At 38.2% G+C, this 10,941-nt stretch overlaps 1 protein-coding gene across 5 annotated transcripts in view; it reads right to left on the bottom strand.

Moving 5' to 3' along the window:
* Window positions 1–8,400: 8,400 nt before the first annotated feature.
* Window positions 8,401–10,941, bottom strand: part of LOC146324943 (synaptotagmin-2-like) — a 91,962-nt gene continuing 89,421 nt past the window's right edge. For all 5 annotated transcript variants that reach the window (XM_084720603.1, XM_084720602.1, XM_084720607.1 and 2 more), the window contains one exon: window positions 8,401–10,541. In XM_084720603.1, coding sequence (XP_084576729.1) covers window positions 10,326–10,541 — 216 coding nt within the window. In that variant the 3' untranslated portion in view covers window positions 8,401–10,325. The remainder of the gene's footprint in view (window positions 10,542–10,941) is intronic.

Below are 10,941 nucleotides of genomic sequence, written 5' to 3'. Positions count from 1 at the left end.
TATATTATGTTTTGTAATAGAGATATATTTATTTATTTATGCATTTCTTAGTTTTAATCTTTATACTTTGTTTACTCCATTTTCTGTCAAAGGAGTACGCCGATTGTTTTGGTTGACCTCTGGGTCATCTTCCTGTTAGGTGAAGAAAACACAAATGCCAAAATCATCCACGGGCAGGCGAGCTGTAAAATCTAAAAAATATATGTAGACCAATTTGGCATGAAATGGCGGGTAAACACAGGTGCAACCAGTGACACTAATTAAGGCTCTGTTTCATTCAGGTCAGACGTGGACACGTTTCATTGACTCAGTAACATCATCAACCGACTTATGATGAAGGGTTTGACGCAGACACACATCCTGGCAGGCTGCTTTTACAGTGCGTGTTTTCACCCAAAGGGGAGGGTGCGTGGTTGTGACGTGATGTATGGCTGCTCTCATCCGTGGTGCATTTTGACCTTAATAAGTATCATTTGTGACACCAGTGTTTGCCCTACGATATCATATCAATATGGCTGCTGTGAAAAAGGTCTATTGTGTGATCTTAAACACCAGTCCAGGTTTTGGGGAATAAATTGTTGGTAGCTCTTTTCATTATATGTGGTGTAGATTACATACATTTTGAGTTAACTGTGCTGTGCATATAATATTGTCACAATAAATTAAGTTAAATTAACGATCACTTTTGTATTCTGAGTTACCAGTTTAGTAGGTACACATCTAAAACAGTCCAATATCACAACCCTGCAATAAATCCTAAATTCATGAGGCTTATCAGCTTTTTTTCTGCTCATCTCGAGCAGGAGGCCATATTTACTGGTGCTACAGCGTTGAATTGCATTTTGCTGAAAATGTTCAGGAATATTTGAAAAAAAAAATAGAAATGTTAACTTCTTAATATACGAAATAAAAATAAAACCATGAAGAATGCTACTGCCTCGTAGTGGTTCTTCCATAGAGTTATCACCTTCACTGTTTTCTATAAAGAGCAGATAAAATCAGTCAAAAACAGTGTGTTATTTATGGATCTTATCGAATTGTCAGACTCAACTTGACATTTGCATTAAAATCCCTTCAGCTGTAGAGTTGAATGGTGTGTTGGTGACATGAATGATTTGGTAACTGTCTCTTCTTCACTTAATGGTTGAGCTGACCGAAGTCCCCAGTGTTTGATGTTAAAGGTCCAGTGTGTAAGATTTAGAGGGATTGATTGGCAAAATAGAAATAGAATACAATATTCATAAAAATATATTTTCATTAGTGTACAGCCACCTGAAAAATAAGAATTGTTGTGTTATTGTTCATCATTTTGTTGCACCGTCATGTTTCTACAGTAGCCCAGAACGGAGAAGCTGAACACTAGAAAGTGTTTTTAGCATATTTCATGTGTTTTTGCGGCCACTATAGTTTCTCCTACACTGTAAATTCTCAAATTATGGGAGTTCCTTCTAGTGGTACATGGAAGAATTTCCAAGAATTTCAAAACTGAAACAAAGATTTAAAAAAAACATATAATACTATCAAAATAATATCAAAATATTGCAGTGATTCTCAAACATTTTCTGGCAGAAGCTGTAAAAGTTTAGACTCTGTACCCCACAATTCTTTTTTAAATCCATAATTAACGATGATAAAGGAAGCAACCACTAAAAAAGATCCAATCTTTAGTGGAATGAAGGTCACAATTCTAGCATCAGCAAAATACATATAATATGTGTGCATAAATATTCATTCAACTCAGTTTAACTCAATATTTTTCCACTAGTCATCCATGCCCCACCTGCAGTGGCTCTACGTCTCATCAGTGGGACTCTCCTCACAGTTTGAGAACCATACTTTCCAACTGCGAGACCTCAAAAATAGGGAGAAACCAAAGCAGGAGGTCTGGGGGTCCATGACCCAAAAAATTCCTGCATTCTGGTGACTATTAAATAACAATACCAAAATAACAAAACAATAAATAAAATGCATACTTTTTTCAAACAGATACCTGCAGGAGACTTAGAAATGACAATTATTAGCTGGAAAACCCAACCTTACCAAGTTGTCCACTTTCAAATTTGATTACACAGAAAATTAATGTTTTACAAAACTTATTTAAAGCCCCCTTTAAATAGCTTCAAAAAAGATGTGAAAATTTGTTGTATATTGATAGAAATGAGGGAGAATTGTGACCCCATGAGAAAATGAAAATTGTGAAGCACTAACTTTAACCATGAAATCACTGAAATGTAATTTTAAAAAAAATGTCATCCATGATTAGTTATGAGCCAAACTGTGATGGCAAGATCTGAAGAATCTGCAAGCTCACCGCTAGATGCCGCTAAATCCTACACACTGGTCCTTTAACAATGCGATGGTTTTGTACTCCAACATGTGCAGTGTGCTGTAACACCTGTGTTATCTTTGGTCACATCCTATAAACTGATTTACTCCAAACTGCAAAATAAGATACAGTCCCTGTCAGCTATTTCTACACGTGCAGTAGATGTATTGATCTATGCAGTTTATTGTACTGAAACATTTGAAATGTTCTGATGATGATAGCTTGATATACACACTTTGGTTTACTCACTTTGCTTAATAAACTGTAAAGGAATGAAAACGTGTCTCTGTGTGACACTGATAAATTATGCATCAGAGGCAGAGAGATTATTAGGAGCCAGCTGAGCTGAACACATCGCACATTAAACACAAACAAAGTCATGGTAATTAAAAGGCCTTTATTTCCTATTTGTTTTTTTACAGAACTGGTAACACATATGATAAATTTGTAATAAGTTATTTGGTTCCCTTGATAACTTTATAAGGATCCCCAACGTTTGTCCACATAAGGGTCAAGAGGAGTTTGTGAGCAACGTTTGTGTCCAGTCAAGGGCTAAAGCATGCGATCCACAGTAGGCACAAGTACTGACATGAACACGCGCACCACGACACTAGACACGAAGAAACACAGCTAGAGGACACAACCTGACTGTCCTCCGACGCTTTAAAAGATGATGAAGAAGAGAAAGAGGTGGAAAAAAGGAAAAAGAAGAAGAGTCTTGAGAGTACAGTTGCATCAGGGTGACAGGAGGTGGAGGACTAAGCGCTCAAGAGGGGGAGTTTGGTACGGTCCTGCATGTTTGGCAGTATACATTATGTCCATGTTGTAAACATGAAGGCCGGCATTCTTTACGCTCAGCAAAAGCAGATTCAGGAGAGATCGACGAGCCTGCTTCCTACTCAGCTTAATGATACTGATGGTACATAGCTGGTTACACATAAACAGGACAAGAGACACAAACGAAAAGCAAATGTGACTCTGGCATTGATTCAAATACAGACCTACATTCTACATCAGAAGTACACGTCACAGAAACAAAAACAGACGGAAGGAAGGGGTGATTACACATATGCACAAGAATACAAAGAAGAAATACAGCGAGTAATAGAGGAGACAAGACAACATGTTTCAAGGTGGAGCCGCTGAGGGGCTTCTCAACACATTTTTGACAAGGTGATAAATGATCTGTTGAACTTTGGATGGTTTCCCTTTTTAAATCCCAGCATTTGTTCCAAAAAAAACACAAAAGAAAACACTAGTTGTGTGAGAACGGTGCTCTAAAACTGTCTCTGCACATCTGAAACAGCACATTGTTTCAGATGCAGCTGTGCATAAGGTATTGTACATTGACACAGAAAAGAATGACCCCCATATTTAAAGTAGAACTAAGATTGTTTGAGTATTACGGTCATACACACAAAGATGTACATTTAGGAATGAGTAATGTGTCCCATGCATGCAGACCTGTACTGTTTATATTGTATTCATATATTCTAGTGCTGTGTATTTGCACCATGTCTGCTAAAGGGCCTACACTTCCATCTATTTATCCCACATGCACAAGCACACACAGCTCCCAGTTTCTGTCCCCCATAGAACTTCATGTGACTGTCAAAGGAAATTAATAAATAAATCTCTTAGATGTGCTATAAATTTACCTGGAATCACATTTGCCTCATCGTCATCTGATGTGTTCTGTTTGTAGTTTTGGCTTTGCGGATTCAAACAGCGCTGACGCGTGCAGGCAACTGTGATCAGGTAGTGGCAGTATTTCTGAAACACACTGAAATCTTGTGTTTGACTTGTTCTCAGTGCATCATTTGGTCACAGTCAGTAGCATTAACGGGACAGTTAATAAATATAATATTGCATTAGACAACGTGCGGCGTCACGCAGCACATTGTTGTCAGGATAGAGAGATAGATAAATGGCAGTTTAAGGTTTACTTCAGAGAAAATTCAGCGACTGAGGTAAACTTAAAGGAATGCATTAATACACTATGTTCAGCATTTTGGGAAATAGGCAGCTTTGTCCTCTTGCCAATACCACTCTTATCTGTCCTTTAGGTATGACGCTGGAGCCAGGAGACGGTTAGCTTAGCTTATCTTAGCTTAGCACAAAAACAAGAAACAGGGAAACAATGAAAAGTGAAATACAAATTTCACTTTAGTTCTGCAAATCTAGAGTTTCCCTCTCTGCAGGAGCCTATTTTTTGTCCTAGAGCAGGGACTGAGGTTGCCAGGCAACCGGCTGACACTGATTTGAGCTGTAAAGTGAACTTATTTTTCTACCTTTGTCTACGGTGACCTGACATCCCACTTTGTCCAGGATTGTCCCCATCCTGACAAACATCTGCAAAAAATTAAAATATCCTGATTTTCAACATTCACGACCAAACTGTCCCGCCTTTCACCAAAATTAAAGTAATATTCATAATATTATCATTGGTTTTTAGCACTTACGGCAGTGTTTATCATGTTCTGCCCTCCTTATCATTGCCTAACCCAATATAAGAATATACATAATGCAACATGTGTTTGAATTCAACACTGATTTGTCTTTATATGTCAATCAATGTGTCGATGTGAAGGCTGTTGAGTTGTAGGCAAGTGTCAGTGGTTATCACACTTGCAGCCTTTCTGATAGAGCTTGTCAGTATTCTAACAGCTAGCTGTCAGAAACTCTCCTTTCTAAAGAGCCTTACTTCTACCTGCGTGAAGTACCTGACAACAAAATGGCAGCATTCATGGCGTCCATGGTGTTGAAATGCATGCTCAAAAGTACGCTAAGTGCTAAAATAACTGCCCTCCGTCCTGTTGAAAATACCTGTGGAGTGTGCACAAGTGCATACATGTGCACATGCGTGAACGTATCAGGGTTTGTGGGGTTGAGAATACGGTCACCCTACCTTTGTCTCCTTCTGTTTCCAGTCTTCATGCTAAACTAATCTTCATATTTAGCACACAGATGTAAGAGTGGTATCAATCTACTCATCCCTCAGCAAGAAAGCAAATGAGCATATTTCACAAAATGTGGTACAAATTCTTTCCTTTTATATCATGTGCATGATACAATACATATCTCTATATTTTCATAAACTTCTTGTCATGTGTTTGTGAAAATCATAACTCTATGCATAGTTCTATGGGAGGGATTCAGGCCTAAAACTTGGGTGCCACCGTATTAACGTTTCTCTCTTCTTGCTTTGATATTGTTGGATCTCTAACCTTACTGTTTTGTTGCTTGAGCAATACGCTAAACGAACCAACAGAATTTGTCAGCGTGAGCCGTAGATCGCCAGCAGTGCGTTACTGATTGTACGTGTGGTCACACTGGTACATTCTGCTGCTAAACTGGAAGAAGAGAAACTTGAAGAGTGATCCAGTTTGGTTCATAAATTGCACTCAGCCCAAGAATAGAACACACTCTCATTTATATATATATATTTATATATATAATATAGCAGTATTATTGAGAACCTATTGTGATATTATATCTATTATTTATACTATCAAAACAAGGCATATACATTACTAATCACAATACTGTAAAATCAGCTACCTCTATGAAACAAGGACATCAACAGCTCTGAAAGTAGAAAAAGACACACTCACTCTACTAAACTCACAACTGTTCTCAATGCTCACATATACAGTAAAATGGATTTTTGCCCTCTTGATGAACAAAGACCTCTGAACGGAATGTAAAAGAGAAACACTGGCCGAGGAAAAATGAAGACATGTCAGATTTTTTTTTCTTCATAAATAAACTCTAGCTACTCAGCTGAGCTCTAAAGAGTTAGTGCTTGAGTTTTATGGCTTTAAGTTTTATCTTATTCATTTATCTTGTATACACGTACACATATTGTATAATAAACACAGTAAAAGAGACACAGCCGTGAAGGGTTTCAGGTCATTTAAATAGAAGTGGAAAATTAAAAAAACTTCCAAGGAAAGAAAGAGAGAAGAAGGGATTCCAAGTCATTTTGTGTTCACTGGAATGGGATTATTCATCTTTTGGCCCCTGGAAATGCGTTTCAGACAAAGATATGATCCAACAGACTTCATTCTGGGTCAGTACTGCACAAATAACAACTCCTACAACAATCCACCTACGTATCACACAATTATTCAATCTTCCTCTAATTAATTATTTCAGAGTAACATTGTGCCAAATATGTCATTAGAAAATGATCATCTTATAGACTTGGAGACCCCTTTCCCCATCCCAAACATTAAAAATTTAAAACATGTCTCATTTTTTTAAAAAAACAACAGCAATAAAATTCAGAAACAAGTCAAACATTGGCCTTCAGATTAAGTGCTGTAACTGAACGTATGGCAGATAAAATGGTATAAAAAAAAAAAAAAATTTGGATCACAAGGAATTATATAGCAAGCATGCGGCTACATTTTCATCCTACATGAACTCACACACAGTACTGGACGACACACTTGCTTAAGAAGTTCAGGCGTGGAAAGGTTCTTATTAGTAATAGTACTCTAATATTTGTATGACATTCTCTCCAATGACCCTCATGGAAAATAAATACACATTTGTTTCATTTAGAAAATATACAGTGCATCTTTTTTTCCCTTCGTTGTGTTATTAAAATGACAAATGACACCCATTTACGTACACGAGATATTTTTGCTTCGTCTCTAAAACATGCTCTTATGTACAGTATTTTGTATAAACATGCAGTATCAACGTGTATGAACTATGTATATAGGCAAAACTACACACCAATGGGTTGCTTGATTGCTTCCATGTTGCCTTTTCTTTAGTGCTGCTTCATCAACAGAAGAAAAATTATCATGTAAGATGAGAAAACAGAAATCTGAACATGGTTTATGTTGGTTATTAAAAAAAAAAAAGGAGTTACAACTTCCAGCAGAGAAAGATACAAGAGCCAACATTCATTAAATTCCAAGAAAAGTTGCGGTACTGTCAACATTTGATTTACACTGACTTTGCATTCTCTTTTATACAGTCAACGAATAGTTTTTGCTGTTGGTGCTCAAAGACAGCACTGATTTTAATTAATCATTTGAAATGGGGCCCAAGCACCTGACGCATATCAGGATTCTAACCGACCCTTCCTAAACCCCGCCCCTTTTTGCCTCTTTTGATGTGGCTCGGGGAACCTGTAAAAGGGACATAAATACATCTATGGTCACACATATTAGGTTAGCTAATGTTAGCAAAATGCTAGCTATTGATTGCTGTGGATGAGCTAGCTAGTTAGCAAGTGATTTCCTACCATTGTGATTGGCATGTAACTACTTAGCAAACAATTGATGTAGATTAGCTGCTCAGTGGTAAAAAATGCTCTGTTTTGTTTGTCTTTCACGAAACCAATCACAATTACGTTAAGCAGCGCTAATCCCAGGATGTAGTAACAGTGCTAAAGGGATTTGTTTTGGTGTAAAATGTTGGTAGGCAAGCCCAGGCATAAAAATGTCAAAAATCACTGCAAAAGAAAAGCTAACAGCTGCTTGCTCATTGATATTTGTACTGTTAGCGACCCAGGTGCTAATTTACCATTTTCACTGTGTAGGTTGCTAGCTCGGAAGTTGCTGTTGTTGGACTTTTAAAACAAACAGCCGATGGCAGGCTCCTACCCACAGGGTTCACCAGGTGAGTCAAACTAGCATTTTGCTAACATTAGCTCTGAGATGTAACTAGCTACTTAACAATTGATTTAGATTAGCCAGATAGCTTGACTTTTGCTACAGAGCAAAACAAAAGCTACTTAGCTAATGTTCATTAATTATTACCTTGTATTTTGCTAAGATAAGCAAACTTAACATGTCACTTTTACTGGTTCCCCAGTAAAATCGTATAACCATCTTTAAAATTTGGTTTTGTTTTCAACATATGCAAGCACACAGCACATCTAAACATCTACAGGAAACAGGAAACAGGAGAAAGCTGAATGAGCTTCCACTGATTAGCAAGCTCGCTCAACTATTATTGAAGCAAAGAGCAAAAAGGGGCAGACTAAGTAGGGGTCAATTAACATTTAGCTTCAATTTATTCAGGGCTGATGAGTTTGAATTTGGCAAAAGTTTGTCAACCTTTCTCTTCGACAGAATATTAATTTGTAAATACTGAACCAATTTCATTCTGTGAAGGAGCCAGGGAGCAGCATTAGATTGAAATGTGTCTCTTTTCTAATCAGAGGAGTCCACTTGTATGAGAGGAGACCTGTCTGGCATGTGCCACAGAAAAACTCAATCTCACAACATTTTAACAATAATAATAAAAAAAAAAACCTACACAGATCAAAGAACAGTGTCAGATTTCCACAGAAGAGAATAATACCCAGTAGTGCAATTAAATTCAACAGTTTGGTAAGCTGTGTATAAAATACACATGGATCAGTGCCTCCTTCCAGACCATACCCTTGCAATCAAGTGAGAAACGTAATATTCAAACAATCAAAACACACAAAAAGCTGAGCTGAAACAAAGCAACAATAACAATTAAAAAAAAAAACTTACATAATGCACTCCCTTGCTCGTTTTTTTTTTTAAACCAGCAGATATTCCTAAAATAAACAATTAAAGCTCTGGTTTCTGAGGGTACTTAAACATAACATTTGGATTTAAAGTGCTTGAGGAATAAAAGTGTTTGAAGTGAAATTAAACAAAAATACAACTGGATAATAAAAAAAAAAGAAAAGAGAGATAGAAAAAATATAAAGCAAGAAATGAAGAGAACAACACCGCTAACTGGAAGGCGTCCCTGGTAAGTTGAAAATTGCTTATTTTGTTACTTTGAAGGCTTGTCTCCTTTATGACTGTAAGACGGTTATAGGGATTCCTTTGAAGTAAAACCCTTGTGTCAAGTCCATGACTAATGGCAGTAGCACTGAACAAGTGAGATACAGAATCAGAGGCGTTGGGAGGGGAGGTGGTAGACTGCAGGCAGTAATCGACACCTTGTAAATATCATGTCATTGGTGGTTGGAATCAGTCTCTTTAAATGTACCCGCTCTGATATTTTCCCCGCTTTTTTTTGTTGTTCGGATGACAGCCTTTTTGCACAGTCAAAAAATACACAAATACCCTTTTTTTTATTATTAACTGAAAATCCATCACTCCCTGTTCCCTGACATACCATTTACTTCATGGATAAACTAACACAGAGCCTTACACGTCACCGGGAAAATAAACAAGCTCTCGAATCCAACGATTCTTTCTCATCAAGTGGAATATTTGAAGAATAATAATAATTACAACCCGTTTAGAAAAAAAGGCATGGAGTTTCAGTTTCCTCTCAGTTTTCCTGAGACGATGGGTGGAAGGTTAACTAATCAAAAAAGGCAGTGTGTTTGTGGGTAACCGGATATGTGCCTATCCCCTACTCGCTACCCAACTCTAGGAATGTACTTCAAACTAACAGAATCATCTAGTATGATAACTGGCAGGTGTGGAACATGGTGCACAATACACCTAAGGAATGGACCTGCTTGTGTTATTTCTCTATCATATGGCAGTATAAAGCATTTTATTATTAATTAAGCACTATTCTAAGCAAACTGTGTCACTAAAGGGAAGGGGTGAGAAGTACAACATGAGTGAATGTATGTTTTATCCCCTCTATCACCAGATTCCCAGTATAGCACTCTTCATAGTCTACTCTGTATTCTTATTAATGGAACCACAACCCCAATACAAAAATAGATCTAAAGGAAATCAACGGAGTATCTGTCCATCCTGTAACTTCTCGTCTTCTTTTTTCAATGACATGAATTCATATAACATGATGCTTTTTTTTAAACTATATTTCCCATCATGTTGAATGGATCTTTTGAAAGGTGGCGGAGGGAAGAAGAGGAGGAGGAGGAGGAGGTGGGTGGAGGAGGTGTACAGTTAGGGTGTTCTTTTGGAATATACACTGATATGTGGGACCTGGGGGGAGATGATGGGAAATGCATGGGTGGGTGGGTAGGTGGCGGGTGGAGGTGGGGACGATGTGTTCTGGTGGGAGTTTACTTCTTGGCATTTAGGGCCGCGACGGCGGCATCCACCTCCTCCTCTGGCTGCAGTGGATGCCACTGGGCGATGGGGCGACGGGGGTTGGCCAGCATGTCGGACCAGTGTTTCAGCCCGGCCCCCGTGGACTTGCTTCCCACCAAGATCTTCCCAATGGCGTCGTTCTTGCCAATCTTGTCATAATCCAGCACCGTGATCACGGCTTGGATTTTCTGGGAGAATGGAGAGAAAAAAGCGTTACGGCAAGGTTCAGAATGCCACGATGGTTACATGAATATGGGTGGAAAGTTGTGGAATACGTTCCAAAAATCTGCTTTCACTGAAAGAGGTTTTTATCGCAGAAGTATTGCAGTTGATGGTGAGTAATGCTCCATGTTTGGGCGTACAGCGGTCCCACTGTGGCGGCAGGTGTGAGCGCCCTCAGGGTTTCTGTGTAGGTGGTGGAAACTGGGACTTGCTACCATCTATGTGGGATCCAGAAATGTTCAGTGTCGTGCTTGCTTTTGTCTTCATCAACAGTAAAGATGTGACTTGTATGTGTTTCTTATTGTAAAGAACATAATACTCTTACTTATATTTTTTTGATAAATTATATATTTGATGCGATTGCCA

The sequence above is a fragment of the Lutjanus erythropterus genome, chromosome 6 (assembly GCF_056507025.1).
Source record: "Lutjanus erythropterus isolate fLutEry1 chromosome 6, fLutEry1.hap2, whole genome shotgun sequence".
NCBI classification, from domain to species: domain Eukaryota; kingdom Metazoa; phylum Chordata; class Actinopteri; order Lutjaniformes; family Lutjanidae; genus Lutjanus; species Lutjanus erythropterus.
Note: the sequence above shows the minus strand (reverse complement) of the source record. Positions and strands in the feature narration are given on the sequence as shown.